Here is a 19,088-nt window from a genome sequence, read left to right as displayed (position 1 = left end):
GATTTGGTTCACCATTTCTGATATGCGGGGTAGCGGGTAGGCGTCTAGTTGGGTGTACCTGTTGATCATTTGGCTATAGTCGATCACCATCCGTTTCTTCTTGCTACCCCTTACCACCACCACTTGGGCGCGCCACGGGCTGTTGCTGCGTTCAGTAATGCGCTCCTTCAGGAGCCTGTCTACCTCGGTCGCGATAAACCGCCTGTCCTCCCAGCTGTACCTCCTGCTTTTGGTCGCTATTGGCCGGCAGTTAGGGGTAAGGTTCGTGAATGGCGAAGGCGGCTTTACCTTCAGGGTAGCCAGACCGCACACTGTGAGGGGCGGCTGGGATCCACCGTAATTGAGCGTGATGCTTTGGTGGTAGCACTGGAAATCCAGGCCCAAGATCACGCTCGCACATAGATTCTTCATGATTAGTACTTTAATATTATCGTATTGATATACCTATCAATTCAGTTCATGAAAAGCGACGAGTTAAGTTCGTAACTATAGGTTTTTATTGGCTAAATAACAGAGCCCATCCTCGTGGGTGATCGGATCCAACAAGGAGGAATACCAGCCAGTCGACCACCTTTATACCTGGGCAAGCAGGCGGAGCCATGGGCGGAGTCAGCTGTGGTCAGCCCAGGTATAACAGCGTGGCAAGAGGTGACCTTGTGTAGTGATACAACAGTGTAAACAGTGATAACCATAGTGTAACGATATAAACAGTGATAACTATAGTGTAACGATAGTGAACGATAAAAGTGGTTTCCCACATTCACCCCTTGTTTAAATTTGAGTCCGGCGGGGTGAAGTGTACTACCAGTTCGGGTATGTCAGTCTGTCCGGAGGCCTCGTAAGCTTTTCTGATCGGCGCAGCAGCGGCGGCGGTGGTGCAGTATCCGATGTTAATGCTGGTGTCTGCGTGGTCGGCGAAGGCTCGTGGGGTTCCGGCATGCCGTCTACCTGGGCTGGATTTGTGGGGGTGGTGGGGGGTAACGGTGGTGTCTCAGGGGTGCCCGAGGGTGCGAGGTCTCGTAAGGAGACTGTGTCCTCCCGCCCGTCTGGATATGCCACATAGGTGTACTGGGGGTTGGCGTGCAGGAGGTCCACCCTCTTGACCAGGGGGTCCATTTTATGGGCCCTCACGTGCTTTCGCAGCAAGACGGGCCCCGGAGAAGTCAGCCATGTTGGTAGCGAGGTTCCCGTAGTCGACTTCCTGGGGAAAACAAACATTCGTTCATGGGGGGTGGCGTTAATGGCCGTGCAAAGCAGTGACCGGATGGAATGCAGCGCTGCCGGGAGGACTTCCTGCCAGCGAGAGGTTGGGAGGCCCTTAGACTTTAAGGCTAAGAGAACGGCCTTCCAGACAGTCGCGTTCTCTCTTTCCACCTAGCCGTTCCCTCGGGGGTTGTAGCTGGTGGTCCTGCTTGCAGCAATACCTCTCGCTAGTAGGAACTGGCGAAGTTCCTCGCTCATGAAGGATGACCCCCGGTCGCTATGTATATAGTTCGGGAACCCGAACAAGGCGAAGAGGTCGTTCAGGCATTTGATGACCGTGGTACTGGCCATGTCTGGGCAGGGGAAGGCAAAGGGGAAATGGGAGTACTCATCAATAATGTTGAGGAAGTACAGATTACAGTCAGAGGACGGGAGGGGCCCCTTAAAATCGATGCTCAAGCGCTCGAAGGGGCGGGTGGCCTTGATCAGGCTTGCTCTGTCCGGCCTAAAGAAATGCAGTTTGCATTCGGCACAGGTTTGGCAGTTCCTGGTCATGGTCCTGACCTCCTCGATGGAGTAGGGCAGGTTGCGGGCCTTAATGAAGTGGTAAAGTCTGGTGACCCCGGGGTGGCAGAGGTCATTGTGGAGGGTCTGCAGTCTATCAATTTGCACGTTGGCGCATGTACTTCGTGATAGAGCATCTGGGGGTTCGTTCAGTTTACCAGGCCAGTACAAGATATCATAATCGTAGGTGGAGAGCTCGATTCTCCACCTCAAGATCTTGTCGTTCTTGATTTTGCCCCTCAGCTTGTTATTAAACATAAAAGCGACCGAGCGCTGGTCGGTGAGGAGGGTAAATCGTTTGCCTGCCAGGTAATGCCTCCAGCATCGTACTGCCTCCACGATCGCCTGGGCCTCCTTCTCGACCGAAGAGTGTCGGATCTCAGGGCCCTGGAGGGTCCTTGAGAAGAAGGCCACAGGTCTCCCCGCCTGGTTAAGGGTTGCAGCTAGGGCGAAGTCGGATGCATCGCTCTCCACTTGGAAAGGGATAGACTCATCCACCGCGTGCATTGTGGCCTTAGCAATGTCTCCCTTTATGAGGGAGAAGGCTGCGCATGCTTCTGCCGTCAGGGGGAAGGAGGTGGACTTCATGAGGGGTCTGGCTTTGTCCGCATAATTGGGCACCCATTGGGCATAGTAGGCGAAGAGCCCCAGGGTTCTCTTCAGCGCCTTTGGACAGTGGGGGAGGGGAAGCTCCATGAGGGGGCGCATTCTTTTGGGGTCGGGGCCGATGACTCCATTCTCTACTACGCAGCCGAGGATGGCAAGGCGCGAGGTGTTAAACACACATTTCTCCTTATTGTAGGTGAGGTTCAGCCGTTGGGCCGTACGGAGGAATCTCTCCAGATTAACATCATGGTCCTGCCGGTCGCGGCCGCAGATGGTGACATTAGCTAGATAAGGGAACATGGCATGCAGCCCGTTCTGGTCAACCATCCGGTCCATCTCCCTTTGGAAGACCGAAACCCTGTTGGTGACGCCGAAGGGAACCCTAAGGAAGTGGTAGAGGCGGCCATTCACCTCGAAGGCGGTATACTGGCAGTCCTCAGGGCGGATAGGGAGTTGGTGATAGGCCGACTTAAGGTCGATGGTAGAGAATACCCGGTACTGTGCAATCTGATTGACCATATCAGATATGCGGGGAAGGGGGTATGCGTCCAGCTGGGTGTACCGGTTTATGGTTTGGCTGCAGTCGATGACCAGGCGGTGTTTATCGCCGGTCTTAACGACTACGACCTGGGCACGCCAGGGGCTGTTGCTTCTCTCGATGATGCCCTCCTTCAGGAGTCGCTGCACCTCGGAGCTAATAAAAGCTCTGTCCCCGGCGCTGTACCGCCTGCTCTTGGTAGCGACGGGTTTACAGTCACGGGTGAGGTTAGCGAACAGGGAGGGGGGCGGGACCTTGAGGGTGGATAGGCCGCAGGTGGTACGCGGTGGGCGGTTTAAAAGCTGCTGGTTGTAGACTGTGAGTGGGGGGAGGGGTCCACCGTATGCCAAAGTGACACTTTGAAGGTGGGATTGGAAATCCAGCCCTAGTAGGACGGCAGCGCAGAGCTGGGGCAGGACGAGAAGTTTAAAATGTTTATACTCCGTGCCCCTAACCGACAGGGTCACAACACAGTAGCCGCTGATGTCTGTAGAATGGGACCTCGACGCCATCGAGATCCGGTTGCGCGTTGGCCGGACAGTGAGAGAGTAGTGGCTCACCGTGTCTGGATGGATGAAACTCTCCGTGCTTCCGCTGTTGAACAGGCAGGTCGTGGCGTGGCCGTTTACTTTGATGTCCATCATGGACTTGGACAGGTGATGCGGGCGAGCTTGGTCAAGTGTGACGGAGGCTAGTGTATGGCTGAGCGAGCTGCTGTAGTCTGCGGGTGAGGCGGTGGTCAGGTCTGGAGACAAGGTGGCGGTCGAGTGTGGTGAACAAAATGGCGGCGCCCACGACGTTGAATAAAATGGCGGAGAAGATGGCCGCCCCCACAACTCACATGAGGCACTGCCGGCGTCGGTGGCCTTGATCAAAGATGGCCACCCCCCACGACTCACACGAGGGGATACTGGCATCTGTGGCCTTGATGAAAGATGGCCGCCCCCACAACTCGCATGAGGCACTGCTGGCATCTGTGGCTTTCCCCCTGCAGGCCTTCGCGAAGTGGCCTTTCTTGTGGCAGTCGGAGCAGGTCGCGTTTCTTGCAGGGCAGCGCGCCCTCGGGTGTTTTGCCTGGCCACAGAAGAAGCAGCCGGCGGCCCGATCGCGGGGCTCCAATGTCGCAGCCGGTACCGGGGGTGGCGGTCCCGATCGGTTCCGGGACACCGACGCTGTGGTAGGTCCCAGAGGCGGCGGTGCGAGGGGTATTGCGGCCGGGGTCGGGCCCGAGTCCCAGGGTCGCGCAGCACAGTACCTGGAGTACGCCTCGAGGTCCCGATGGGCCACTTCCAAGGAGCGAGCGAGGATAGCAGCTGTTTTCAGGTCGAGGTCCTTTGATTCCAGCAGTCTTTGCCGTGAGTAGTCTGACCGAAGGCCTTTCACGAAGGCATCTCGGATGTTTCCATCTGTATGTTCTGCAGCTGTTACGGCTTTAAAGTCACAGTCCCTGCCGAGTATTTGCAGCGCCCGTAAGAAATCATCAACCGACTCTCCTGGCTGTTGCGAGCGGGATCTTAGGAGATGCCTGGCGTACATTGAGTTTACAGGGCTCCGATACTGTTCTTTTAGCAGGTTGAGGGCGTCCTCGTATGTGGCAATGTCCCGGATGAGTGCAAATACTTTAGGGCTCACCTGAGCGGTCAGAACTCTTAGTTTGGATGCCGGAGGCACGCCGGATTCTCCCAGGTAGGCTTCGAAGCAGCTCAGCCAGTGTTCGAAGTCGAGGGCTGAATTCGCAGCCTGTGGGTTTAGATCCAGGTACGGCGGCCGGAGGGCTCGTAGCCAGGCCGGCTGCTGGGGCTGTTGTAGATGGCCGTTTGGCTGAGGCTGTTCGTCTGACTGGTCGTTTGGCTGCTCCGTTGTAGACATTTCAAAATTTAGCCAATAAAATTGATATACCTATCAATTCAGTTCATGAAAAGCGACGAGTTAAGTTAGTAACTATAGGTTTTTATTGGCTAAATAACAGAGCCCACCCTCGTGGGTGATCGGATCCAACAAGGAGGAATACCAACCAGTCGACCACCTTTATACCTGGGCAAGCAGGCGGAGCCATGGGCGGAGTCAGCTGTGGTCAGCCCAGGTATAACAGCGTGGCAAGAGGTGACCTTGTGTAGTGATACAACAGTGTAAACAGTGATAACCATAGTGTAACGATATAAACAGTGATAACCATAGTGTAACGATAGTGAACGATAAAAGTGGTTTATCACACGTATACAGTTCCGTTAACAGACAATTGTACCGTGCAGTAACCCATAATGGTCGATGTCTGGGTTTTATCAGCCATAGAGATTGTACCCCAAGTAGGGACCACCTTTAGGGAGAGTTGTTGTGCCAGTTCAGGGTGGATAAAACTCTCCGTGCTTCCACTGTCAATTAAACATTTAACCCCGCACCCGTTTACCTCGATGTTCACCATTGATTTGGATAGCGGGTGCGGCCTGGTCTGGTCCACTGTGACCGATGCCACTGTAGGGCCCTGATCAAGACAAGATGGCGTCCACGCTGTCTGCTCACAAGATGGCGGACCCCACGAGGTCGGGCAAGATGGCGTCCAAGATGGCCGCTCCCACGGCGCACACGCGGCGGTGGCGGGTTTTCCGGCGGGGTTCCCTCTGCACACCTTCCCGAAGTGCCCCTTCTTACCGCACTTAAAGCAGGTGGTGCCTTTCGCCGGGCATAGGTTTCTGGTGTGCTTCGGCTGCCCGCAGAAGTAACAGTTGGGTCCCCGACGCGTCGCGGCTGTCGAAGGGCTTCTGGGGGGAGAGCGGGGCCCCGACGGTGTCGGGCTGCCGGGCTGGGAAGATGCCTTCCAAGATGGCGGCGCCCTTGGTGCACACGTGGCGGCGTGGACGGCGCGGGCTGAAGAGTAGGCGTCCGAGTTTCTCTGGGCCACGTCCAGGGATCGCGCTGTGTCCACAGCCTGTTTCAGGTCCAATCCCGTTTTTTCCAGCAGTCTCTGCCGGATGTAAGTGGAGCTGAGGCCTGTGATAAAGGCATCGCGAACAAGCTCGTCAGTGTACACTGCGGCTTTTACATCTTGGCACTTGCAGTCTTTGCCAAGCGTTTTCAGGGTGCCTAGGAACTCATCCAGCGATTCCCCAGGTCGCTGTGCGCGAGTAGCGAGCAGATGCCTAGCATATACCTCATTCGTAGGCTGCTGGTAATGCGCCTTTAAGATGTCGCAGGTGGCCGGGTACGTGTCGGCGTCTTGGATGAGGGGGTAAACCCGGTGGCTTACCCAATTCCGCAGAATTCCGAGTTTCATACTCGCAGCGTCCGTAGCGTCTTTGACGGCTGCGGAATTGTCCAGGAAGAATTCCATACACATAAACCAGTGTCCGAAGCGTGCCGATGCGTCCGAAGCATGCTGGTCCAAATCCAAACGTTCGGGTTTCAAGAGTTGATCCATTGTGTTGAAAAATAAGTTAATAAAATTGATGTGCCTCAATAAATCCGAGACTCAATGTTAGCGGAACAAAACAAGGCTTTTATTAACTTAGAAGGTAACACACAGTGGAGAGGTATCTTCCATCCAGAGGTCTGCTGTACTGGCTGCGAGGCAGGCTGAGCCAGCTTACATAGGGGCCAGGTATGGGCGGAGCCCTACACACAATACATTACAATACAATACAATGGTGAGGAAACGGAACTGAGGTAAGGGAAATGAAACCGAAACTAAACCACAGTCACAGGCAGAGAATACTGTGAGTGATGAATGGCATATTTCATCACACTCAGCACTGCCCCTTTGACAGTGCGGCGCTCCCCCAGTACTGCTCCTCCGACAGAGCAGTCCCGTGTGGTGAAGGTGCTCCCACGGTGCTGTTAGGGAGGGAGTTCCAGGATTTTGACCCAGCAACGATGAAGGAACGGCTGATATACTTCTAAGTCAGGATGGTGTGTGACTTGGAGGGGATTTGGAGGTGGTGGTGTTCCCGTGCGCCTGCTGCCCTCGCCCTTCTAGGTGGAAGAGGTCGCGGGTTTGGGAGGTGCTGGCGAAGAAGCCTTGGGGAACATGTACGGGGCAGTCCTGAACTGTCCCAATTTGGACGTGCTCGAAGTGACTTGAGGAAGTGGGCCCCACTAAAGTGGTATCTTCCTTCCCTCTGTAGATAAAAGCTCCTTTGACAGCCCCGAGGAGGTGGCAGAATACTTCACAGCCTCCTTTACCAATATGCTGGGCATGACTCAAACAGAGGAATCAAAGAGACCAGGTACGTCTTCTGCACCCCTGCCCTATTGTGTTAACTGATTCCCCCCCGTACTCTCTCCTTTATCCCCTTATCTTATTAACAAGATTTTTTTTTTGTTAAGGGACAGCGTAAGGCCATTAGGACCCCAAAAATATGCCTCCTTTCTTCACAGGTCGTTCCCACCGCATCCTTCTCCAGTAAACCCGCGCAATTGCCTCTTGACTCCCCGCTCCAACGGTCTGCCCTGCTTCTTTCGCGACTGTTGCCCTTTGGCGAAAGGGCAGCCACGAAAAGGCCCAAGTGAGGAGCAGCGCTTGAATGCACCAATCATTTTCCTCCTAGGCTTTTGCTCGCAGTGCCCATCGAGATTAATCTCTCATTGCTGGAGACACAAAACATTGGGGAGGGGGGTGAACCCTTCACCTTTGCCGCTGGGCAGGAGGCAAGTGCCAACAGATCGGCCGTGGAAGCGAAAACCAGCTGGATAAAGGGGAACCGGTAGATGTCGTGTATTAAGATTTTCAGAAGGCATTCGATAAGGTGCCACATAAAAGGTTACTACACAAGATAAGAGCTCACGGGGTTGGGGGTAATGTATTAGCATGGATAGAGGATTGGCTAACCAACAGAAAACAGAGAGTCGGGATAAATGGGTCATTTTCATGTTGGCAATCAGTAACGAGTGGGGTGCCACAGGGATCGGTGCTGGGGCTGTAATGATATCAGCAAATAGTGATGGTATTTGCCTGTTTGATTATGATGCCTTACCAGCATAGTTGCCTGATTGATTACTTATGCCTGACCAGCAGAGGGCATGTGACAGAGACAAGCAGTTTAGTTTTAGTTTCGCTTTTAGAAGGATCACTAGCATGGTGTCTCCTGTAATGCTGTTAAAAAGAGCTGAACAGACTTTAGATTAAAAGACATTCTCTTTCATAAATGTCTCGTCATTGAACCCACAAAGAAATCGATACAGGGGCCTCAACTATGTACAATCTACATTAATGACTTGGATGAAGGGACCGAGTGTAATGTAGTCAAATTTGCTGATGATGCAAAGATAGGTGAAAAAGCAAATTGTGTGGAGGATGCAAAGAATCTCCAAAGGGATATAGATCGGATAAAAATCTGGCAGATGGAATATAATGTGGGAAAATGCGAGGTTATCCACTTTGGTCGGAAAAACAAAAGAGCAAACTATTATTCAACTGGGGAGAGATTACAAAATGCTGAGGTACAGAGGGACCTGGGGGTCCTCGTACATGAAACACAAAAAGTTAGCATGCAGATACAGCAAGTAATTAGGAAGGCAAATGGAGTGTTGGCCTTTATTGCAAAGGGAATGGTGTATACAAGTAGGGAAGTCCTGTTACAACTGTACAGGGCGTTGGTGAGACCACACCTGGAGTACTGCGTACAGTTTTGGCCTCCTTATTTAAGGAAGGATATACTTGCATTGGAGGCAGTTCAGGGAAGGTTCACGAGGTTGATTCTGGAGATGAAGGGGTTGTCTTACGAGGAAAGGTTGAGCAGGTTGAGCCTATACTCATTGGAGTTTAGAAAGATGAGAGGAGATCTTATTGAAACATATAAGATTCTGAAGGGGCTCGACAAGGTAGATGCAGAGAGGATGTTTCCCCTCGTGGGGAGAATCTAGAACTAGGGGGCATAGTTTCAGGATAAGGCGTCGCCCATTGAAAACAGAATGGTAAGGGAGTCAAGGATTATGGGGAGCGGGCTTGAGGCCAAGATCAGATCAGCCATGATCTCATTGAATGGCGGAGCAGGCCCGATGGGCCAAATAAGAACATAAGAAATAGGAGCAGGAGTAGGCCAATCGGCCGCTCGAGCCACAATCCATCCCGCCACTTCCCTCAAGACCCTGGGATGTAAGCCATCAGGTCCAGGGGATTTATCCGCCTTAAGTCCCATTATTTTACCGAGTACCACTTCCTTAGTGATTTTAATCGTATTTAGCTCCTCCCCCCCTAGAGCCCCCTGTTTGCCCAGTGTTGGGATATTCCTACTCCTGCTTCTCATGTTCTATGTTCACGGGGTGTCGCTGGCACGGCCTGTATTTATTGCCCCATCCCCAGTTGCCCTTGAGAAGATGGCAGACTTCTTGAACTGCTGCAGTCCGTGAGGTGAAGGTACTCCCACAGTGCTGTGCGGGAGCGAGTTCGAATCCGGCGCCGCGGTCGATGCCAGGTGGCTCGTCCGGTTTTATTGTCTTTCGGCCATTTCAGAGGGCAGTTACGAGCCAACCACATTGCTGTGGGCCTGGAGTCACATATAGGCCAGACCGGGTAAGTGGTGGCAGATTTCCTTCCCTAATGGACGTTAGTGAACCAGATGGATTTTTACCGCAATCTGATAGTTACCAGCTTTTTATGCCAGATTTATTTAATTAACTGAATTTAAATTCCTCAGCAGCCGTGGCGGGATTTGAACGCAGGTCTCTGGGTCAGTAGCCCAGTAACATAACCGCTATGGTACCGTCAAAGGGCAGCCATTCCCAGTGGTGGTAGAGCCATGCTCTTGTGCGGTTTGCATTGCGCACTGTCGAGGGAGCTTTACACTGCACCAGATTCGTGCCGTAGCCGACCCGGGAGTGCCCGATGTGGACCGAATTGGGAAGATGTTTCTGTTCCGCAGGGGTACAGTAGCGTAGTGGTAATGTTACGGGGCTAGTAATCCAGAGGCCTGGGCTAATGATCCAAGAGACGCAAGTTCAAATCCCACCACGGTAGCTGGGGAATTTAAATTCACTTAATTAAACCAGCAATGGTGACTGTGAAACTATCGGATTGTTGTAAAAACCCATTTGGTTCACTTAGGTCCTTTAGGGAAGGAAATCTACAGTCCTTACCCGATCTGGCCTATATGTGACTCCAGACCCACAGCAATGTGGTTGATTCTTAACTGCCCCTCTGAATTGGTGGCTCACCACCACCCTCTCAAGGGCAACTAGGGATGGGCAATAAATGCCGGCCTCGCCAGCGATGCCCACATCCGGTGGCAAAAACAGGAAGGCAGATTATTATCTGAATGGCAATAGATTGGGAGAAGAGGGAAGTGCAACGAGACCTGGGTGTCCTTGTGCACCAGTCGCTGAAGGTAAGCATGCAGGTGCAGCAGGCGGTTAAGAAGGCAAATGGTATGTTGGCCTTCGTAGCAAGAGGGTTCGAGTACAGGAACAAGGATGTCTTGCTGCAGTTGTACAGGGCCTTGGTGAGACCACACCTTGAGTATTGTGTGCAGTTTTGGTCGCCTTATCTGAGGAAGGATGTTCTTGTCATGGAGGGAGTTTAGCGAAGATTCATCAGGCTGATACCTAGGATGGCAGGAATGACGTATGAGGAGAGATTGCGACGATTGGGCTTGTACTCGCTGGAGTTTAGAAGAATGAGAGGGGATCTCATCAAAACTTATAAAATTCTAACAGGACTAGACAGACTAGATGCAGGAAGGATGTTCCCACTGGCCGGGGAGTCCAGAACCAGGGGTCACAGTCTAAGGATAAGGGGTAAGCCATTTAGGACAGAGATGAGGAGGAATTTCTTCACCCAGAGAGTGGTGAACCTGTGGAATTCTCTACCACAGAAGGCAGCAGAGGCCAATTCATTAAATATATTCAAGAAGGAGTTGTGTTAAGTCTGTGTGTTCTAGTTATTGTTAATAAGAATCACTGCACACAGACCACAAGAGTAAATTCAACAGGTCTTTACTAGTCGGAGGTCAGGCTGAACTGCCCAATAAATCATTACACAGCACTTATATACCGGTGTGGTCACCACCGGTATTACAGTATACAGCAGCCAAGATAAAGTAGTGCATCTCTTAAAATAGTTCTCTTAAAGGTGGAACGGTTACATACACCACAATCCTCCCTTTTTAGCTTAACAGTATGTATTCCCCATTTAACATAACATAATAACATATATACACAACTTCATGTAAAAACAGTTCACAGATTCAGTCTCTGAGGAGGCCTCCTGATCCGAGACGGATAACGCCTTTCAGGGGTCTCTGGTTCTCGTTGCTGGGGTGACTCATCTAGTTGATCCCCTATGGATAGGACATCATCATCAGGTATATTCACTTCTGAGGTAGATGCTTCAGGTTCACTAACTTCCTCCACGGTGGTCTCTGTCGTAACCATGGGCTCGACCCTTGTTCTCGATCCCACCAGTTGGTCAGCATGACGCCGCATTACATTTTCACCAACATCTACCGTGTACATCAGGGGTCCTTGTCTGGCCCGAATTGTTCCAGATTGCCATTTCTCGTTTTTATAGTCCCTGGCTAACACCGGTTGTCCTATTTCAAAACTCCGAGTGGGCTTGTTATTGATATGCTGGAACTGTTTGTTTTCGACTTCCCTCCGCACATTTGGTTTTAACAAGTCCAACCTGGACCGCAACCTCCTGTTATAGAACATCATGGCAGGACTTTGGTTTGTTGTTGCATGGGTGGCGTTTCGATATGCCAGTAGGAAATTGTCCACCTTGTGTTGCAGTGGATTCTGATCTTCGCTCATGGCCTTTATTGCCTTTTTGAACGTCTGTACAAACCTCCCGGCCAGCCCATTCGTAGCTGGATGATATGGGGCAGAGGTATAATGTTTCACCCCATTCTTCTTCAGGAATTTCTGGAATTCCTCTGACACGAACTGTGGTCCGTTATCTGAACATATTTGCTCTGGCAATCCATTTCTTGCAAATATCGTTCTTAGCACCGCGATCGTCTTCTCCGAGGTAGTGGTAGTCATTTTAATCACTTCTGGCTATTTAGAATGTGCGTCCACCGCAATTAAAAACATGGAATCCATGAATGGACCAGCAAAGTCAATATGTACACGTTGCCATGGGGTTGAAGGCCATTCCCATGGATGCAGCGGTGCAATTGGAGGTGCATTTTGGACTTTTTGGCACCCTGAGCAGCTTTTCGTCAGATCCTCTATCTGTTGGTCGATACCCGGCCACCACACATAAGCCCTAGCAAGGCTTTTCATCTTGACTCCCCCCAGATGACCTTCATGTAGTTCTTTTAGAACTCTCTCTCTTAACTTAGGAGGGATAATCACCCTTGTTCCATACATCAATGTTCCCTGACAGATGGACAGCTGTTCTCGTCTTGCTGAGAATGCCGGTAACAGTGGATCACCATGGGCTGGCCATCCCTTTACTGTCAATTCGTAGACCCGGGACAGTGTCGGGTCATTCCTAGTCTCCCTTTCAATATTTGCATTGGTGACAGGTAAACATTCGATGATGGTCGAGTGAAATAACTCCACCGGGTCAACCGTCGGTGCCTCCTCCTCAGTAGGTAGTGGCAGGCGCGACAGCCCATCAGCATTACCATGCTGCTTTGTACCTTTGAATTCTATCTGATATTGATGTGCCCCTAGGAAAAGGGACCATCTCTGGAACCTCTGTGCTGTCATCACCGAAACACCCTTCTTAGGGTTAAAAATGGATACCAACGGCTGGTGGTCTGTCAGCAGTGTAAACTTCTGGCCCTGCAGGTAATGATTAAACTTCTTTACTCCCCACACAAGGCTGAGAGCCTCCCTATCTATCTGAGCATAGTTGCGCTCAGCGGAGGTCAATGATCTGGATGCAAATGCGACTGGCCTTTCCAAGCCATTTGGCAACTTGTGTGAGAGTACTGCTCCAATACCATAAGGAGAAGCATCACAAGCTAAACGAATAGGTAGCGTTGGGTTGAAGTGAGCCAACACTTCCTCTGAGGTGATCAATGCCTTGCTTTTGCGAAAGGCCTTCTTACAGTCCTCGCTCCACTTCCATGGTACTTCTTTCTGCAAAAGAGCATTCAGCGGGTGCAGCACCGTGGATAGATTTGGCAGAAACTTATGGTAATAGTTAATCAACCCTAGGAACGACCTCAACTGGGATACATTTTCCGGAGCGGGAGCCTTCACAACAGCTTCGATCTTGTCAGGTGACTTGTGCAGCCCCTCCTGGTCAATGACATGACCACAGTACGAGATCCGTTTCTGAAAGAACTCACATTTCTGGCGATTAACTCGAAGTCCATATTCCTTCAATCTGGTGAGCACCAGTTTCAAATTTGCAAGGTGTTCCTCATCGTCATCTCCTGTAATCAGGATATCGTCCAAGTAACATTGAGTGCTTGGAATTCCCTGTAATACCTGCTCCATGGCCCTCTGCCAAATTGCTGGAGCCAAAGCCACTCCAAAAACCAGTCTATTATATCGATACAAGCCTCTGTGCGTGTTGATTGTGAGATACTGGCGCGACTCTTCCTCAACTTCCATCTGTAAGTACACTTGCGCCAGGTCTATCTTGGTGAAGTGTTTCCCGCCAGACAATGAAGCAAAGATATCCTCAATCCGCGGAAGCGGATATTGCACCGTGTGAAGCACCGGATTAACCGTGATCTTGAAGTCTCCACAGATGCGGACCTTCCCCGGTTCCCCTGGCTTGTTACTCGATGAACGCTTCATGACGGGAACAATGGGCGTGGCCCACTCACTCCAGTCCACCTTAGACAGTACTCCTGAACGTTCTAGCCCTTCCAGCTCAGCTTCCACAGCAGGTCGTATCGCATAAGGTACCGGTCTGGCTTTGAAAAATTTTGGGTTTGCATGTTCTGCAATCTTGATTTTTGCCGTAATTCCTCTCAGTGTTCCCAGTCCCTGTTGGAACACCTCTTTAACCTCATCCAATATTCTGGACAATCGTTCAGGTTTGACATCTTTTTTTCCGGAATCTACCGTTATTGCTTTTAGGGAGTGCCAGTCCATATTTATTTTCCTGATCCACTCCCGTCCCAGAAGTGGTGGACCTCCCTCAGGTAGTACATATAAGTCCATTCCTTGGTGTTCTTTGCCCTTGTGTACCACCTTGACTTTTATCTTTCCGATGGGGTATACTCTTTGCCCCGTGTATGTCTGCAATACTATCTCCGTATCCCGTAGGGGAATATGTATGAATAACCTTTTGTAATCTTGCTTATTCATGACCATCAACGCCGATACGGTGTCCAATTCCATCTTCACTTGGACTCCTGCTATCTGAAGTGTGACCCAGATAGTTTGTAGGTCAGCTTCCTTACTCACATTGTGAATTCTCAGACTACCCAGTTCCTTGCTGTTGGAGTCTGAATCCGAATTCTATTCATCCGAACTCTTCTCAGCCACCTTATGTACCTTCCTGCACTTTTCCTGCGGTGACTTTTTGTTGCTGGTCTTCTTTCCTGACCGGCATACTTTAGCTATGTGACCAAGCTTGCCACATTTTCTACATTCCTGATTTTTAAACCAGCATTGGTTCTGATCGTGTGTTGTCTTTCCACAACGATAACATTTCGCTGTACCCAAAGCCATTTGATCTACGTGGAGTACCGCTGCCTTCAGCTGCATTTCCGCAGTGCCTCTCGCTGCGGCTTCGTGCGATGCTGCAATAGTGACAGCCTTATCAAGTGTAAGATCATTCTCTTCAAGCAGCCGCTTTTGTGTTCCTTCTTTCGACAATCCACACACGAATTTGTCTCTCAGTGCCTCTGTCAGTCTTTCCCCAAACTGACAGTATTTCACTAGCTTACGCAGTTCAATTAAATACTCCGCGTTGCTTTCCTCTTTCAGTTGCGTTCTCGCATAAAATTTAAATCGTTCCGCTAACATCAGCGGTGTGGGGTTCAAATGATTTCTCAGGACAGCAACAATATTAGCGAAAGCCTGATCCGCCGGTTTAGCTGGTGATAGAAGATGCTTCAATAGCCCGTATGTCTTCGCACCTATTGAGTTTAGTAAGGTTAGTGCTTTATCTTCATCTGATATTTTATTTGCCTTACAATAAATCTCTATGCGTTCTACATACGTGGCCCAATCTTCAACATCGGGATCGAAATCGTTGATGTTACCACGCTTAGGCATCCTCGCAATCTTCTTGAGAAACAAAAAGAAATTTTTATTTTGTTTTTCAAAATGGCGGTTTCCCGCGCTTGTCTTCTTCCCCCGCCTACGAAAATGGCGGCTTCCCGCGTTTGCCTTTCTCCCCCGCTGGCTGTAATGGCGATTGCCGTATTGCTGCGTTCGCCCTCCCCAGCGGTTCTCAAATCGTGCCTCCCAGCCCCTCTTGCAGTCCGGTCCTCTCCCCCGGCTGCAGCTGAGTTCTCCGCGTTTTTTTTAATTTTATCCCGCGCCTCGCGGCCTCGGTAGCTGCCCGGCCTTTTTCCCCGGTCGCGGTCGAGCTCTCTCTCGACGCTGTTGCGTCTCCCAGCCCGCTTGCAGCCCGGTCTTTTACACCGGCTGCGTTTGCATTCACCGCGGCTCCCGTGCCTTACGCTGCCCCAGTCTCAGCGCCTCTGGCCCCGACTTCTGTCCGGCTCTTTTCCCCGGCCGTGGTCGAGTTCTCCGCCCTTATATCCTCCGTTTTTCCCTCCCCTACTTCACAGCCAACGTGGCCGACTTGCTGCTCGTCGCTGATCGGCTTACCCACCTCCGTGATAGAAGGGATGATCACTGCCTGTTGCTGATGGAAGGCTTCGTGTCAGGATTCTTCCTTGCTCTTCAGACCCGAGTCTTTTCTCAGCAGGATGATGAGGGCGGATGCCTCTTCTTGACGCCCGTTAAACTGTCTTGGATATATCTCTGCCGCAGGGTAAGATCGTCATCGTCGCCACTGTTAAGTCTGTGTGTTCTAGTTATTGTTAATAAGAATCACTGCACACAGACCACAAGAGTAAATTCAACAGGTCTTTACTAGTCAGAGGTCAGGCTGAACTGCCCAATAAATCATTACACAGCACTTATATACCGGTGTGGTCACCACCGGTATTACAGTATACAGCAGCCAAGATAAAGTAGTGCATCTCTTAAAATAGTTCTCTTAAAGGTGGAACGGTTACATACACCACAAGTTGGATATATTTCTTAAGGCTAAAGGGATCAAGGGATATGAGGAGAAAGCAGGGACTGGGTACTGAATTTGGATGATCAGCCATGATCGCATTGAATGGCGGAGCAGACTCGAGGGGCCGAATGGCCTACTCCTGCTCCTATCTTCTATGTTTCTATGAATGAATTTTTAACAAATTCACCTCCGCTGAGCGCGACTCTAATCCGTATTATCCCAGCTTTAACTGCCTCTTCCTCAACAGCTTCTGTCGCCCGCAAAATAGCACTCGGCAAGGATACACCGCTTCACATCTACATCCTTCTTGATGCTTCCCGTAGTGTCGGCGAAGACAATTTCGAGGATGCCAAGAAAGTCGCGGAAAACCTGATCGACAAGGTAACTGGGAGCATTCTACGGGGAGCGCACGACCCACTGAGCCACAGCGCCTGACACTGACCCGGAGTCGGAAGGGTTGGGTTTGAGCCCCACACTAGGGAGCAAGGCCAGCGAATACTGGGTTGATGTCGCGCACGAGGTACTTGTGTCCGATGGGTTGCAGGTCAGTGGGTAGTGACTCTGGCCTCCAGGTCCAGAAGTTTGTGGGTTCAAGTCCCACTCCAGAGACGTGAGCATAAAATCTAGGCTGACACAGAAAAATAGGAGCAGGAGTAGGCCATTCGGCCCTTCGCGCCTGCTCCGCCATTCAATATGATCATGGCTGATCCTCTATCTCAATACCATATTCCCGCTCTCTCCCCATACACCTTGTGCTGTGCTGAGGGAGCGCCGCATGGTCGGAGGGGCAGCACTGAGGGAGCACCACACTGTCGGAGGGGCAGTACTGAGGGGGCACTGCACTGTCGGAGGGGCAGTACTGAGGGAGCTCTGCACTGTCGGAGGGGCAGTACTGAAGGGGCACTGCACTGTCGGAGGGGCAGTACTGAGGGAGCGCTGCACTGTTGGAGGGGCAGTACTGAGGGAGCGCTGCACTGTCGGAGGGACAGTACTGAGGGGGCACTGCACTATCCGAGGGGCAGTACTGAGGGAGCGCCGCACTGTCGGAGGGGCAGCACTGAGGGAGTGCTGCATTGTCGGAGAGGCAGTACTGAGGGAGTGCTGCATTGTCGGAGGGGCAGTACTGAGGGAGCGCTGCACTGTCAGAGGGGCAGTACTGAGCGAGCAGCGCACTGTTGGAGGGGCAGTACTGAGGGAGCACCGCACTGTCGGAGGGGCAGTACTGAGGGAGCGCTGCACTGTCGGAGGGGCAGTACTGAGAGAGCGCGGCACTGTCGGAGGGGCAGTACTGAGGGAGCACTGCACTGTTGGAGGGGTAGTACTGAGGGAGCACTGCACTGTCGGAGGGGCAGTACTGAGGGGGCACTGCACTGTCCAAGGGGCAGTACTGAGGGAGCGCCGCACTGTCGGAGGGGCAGTACTGAGGGAACGTTGCACTGTCGGAGGGGCAGTACCGAGGGGGCACTGCACTATCCGAGGGGCAGTACTGAGGGAGCGCTGCATTGTCGGAGGGGCAGTACTGAGGGAGCACCGCACTGTCGGAGGGGCAAGTACTGAGGGAGCGCTGTACCATCGGAGGGGCAGTACTGAGGGAGCACCGCACTGTCAGAGGAGCAGTACTGAGGGAGCGCCGCACTGTCGGAGGGGCAGCACTGAGGGAGCGCTGCACTGTCGGAGGGGCAGTACTGAGGGAGCGCTGCACTGTCGGAGGGGCAGTACTGAGGGAGCACTGCACTGTCGGAGGGGCAGTACTGAGGGAGCGCTGCACTGTCCGAGGGGCAGTACTGAGGGAGCAACGCACTTTTGGAGGGTCAGTACTGAGGGAGCGCTGCACTGTCGGAGGGGCAGTACTGAGGGAGCGCCGCACTGTCGGAGGGGCAGTACTGAGGGAGTGCTACACTGTCAGAGGGGCAGTACTGAGGGAGCGCTGCACCATCGGAGGGTAAGTTCTGAGGGATTGTTGCACTGTCAGAGGGGCAGTACTGAGGGAGCGCTGCACTGTCGGAGGGTAAGTACTGAGGGAGCGCCGCACTGTTGGAGGGGCAGTACTGAGGGGTTGCTGCGCTGTCGGAGGGTAAGTACTGAGGGATTGCTGCACTGTCGGAGGGGCAGCACTGAGGGATTGCTGCACTGTCGGAGGGGCAGTACTGAGGGAGCGCTGCACCGTCGGAGGGGCAGTACTGAGGGAGCGCTGCACTGTCGGACGGGCAGTACTGAGGGAGCGCTGCACTGTCGGAGGGGCAGTACTGAGGGAGCGCTGCACCGTCGGAGGGGCAGTACTGAGGGAGCGCTGCACTGTCGGACGGGCAGTACTGAGGGAGCGCTGCACTGTCGGAGGGGCAGTACTGAGGGAGCGCTGCACTGTCGGAGGGGCAGTACTGAGGGAGCGCTGCACTGTCGGAGGGGCAGTACTGAGAGAGCGCGGCACTGTCGGAGGGGTAGTACTGAGGGAGCACTGCACTGTCGGAGGGGCAGTACTGAGGGGGCACTGCACTGTCCAAGGGGCAGTACTGAGGGAGCGCCGCACTGTCGGTGGGGCAGCACTGAGGGAGCGCTGCATTGTCGGAGGGGCAGTACTGAGGGAGCACCGCACTGTCGGAGGGGCAAGTACTGAGGGAGCGCTGTACCGTCGGAGAGGCAGTACTGAGGGAGCACCGCACTGTCAGAGGAGCAGTACTGAGGGAGCGCCGCACTGTCGGAGGGGCAGCACTGAGGGAGCGCTGCACTGTCGGAGGGGCAGTACTGAGGGAGCGCTGCACTGTCGGAGGGGCAGTACTGAGGGAGCGCTGCACTGTCCGAGGGGCAGTACTGAGGGAGCAACGCACTTTTGGAGGGTCAGTACTGAGGGAGCGCTGCACTGTCGGAGGGGCAGTACTGAGGGAGCGCCGCACTGTCGGAGGGGCAGTACTGAGGGAGTGCTACACTGTCGGAGGGGCAGTACTGAGGGAGCGCTGCACCATCGGAGGGTAAGTTCTGAGGGATTGTTGCACTGTCAGAGGGGCAGTACTGAGGGAGCGCTGCACTGTCGGAGGGTAAGTACTGAGGGAGCGCCGCACTGTCGGAGGGTAAGTTCTGAGG

General features: G+C 52.7%; 1 protein-coding gene across 3 annotated transcripts in view; it reads left to right on the top strand.

Moving 5' to 3' along the window:
• Positions 1 to 19,088, top strand: part of LOC147096439 (complement factor B-like) — a 94,487-nt gene that overhangs the window by 13,950 nt on the left and 61,449 nt on the right. For all 3 annotated transcript variants that reach the window (XM_085975213.1, XM_085975214.1, XM_085975215.1), the window contains exons 4-5: positions 7,030 to 7,131; positions 16,258 to 16,391. In XM_085975213.1, coding sequence (XP_085831339.1) covers positions 7,030 to 7,131; positions 16,258 to 16,391 — 236 coding nt within the window. The remainder of the gene's footprint in view (positions 1 to 7,029; positions 7,132 to 16,257; positions 16,392 to 19,088) is intronic.

Source organism: Somniosus microcephalus, unplaced genomic scaffold, assembly GCF_052327205.1.
Source record: "Somniosus microcephalus isolate GS21.2 unplaced genomic scaffold, FLI_Smic_1.0 unresolved_chr1, whole genome shotgun sequence".
In the NCBI taxonomy this organism is placed as follows: Eukaryota; Metazoa; Chordata; class Chondrichthyes; order Squaliformes; family Somniosidae; genus Somniosus; species Somniosus microcephalus.
The sequence above is the reverse complement of the archived record's forward strand: the minus strand, read 5'-3'. Positions and strand labels throughout refer to the sequence as shown.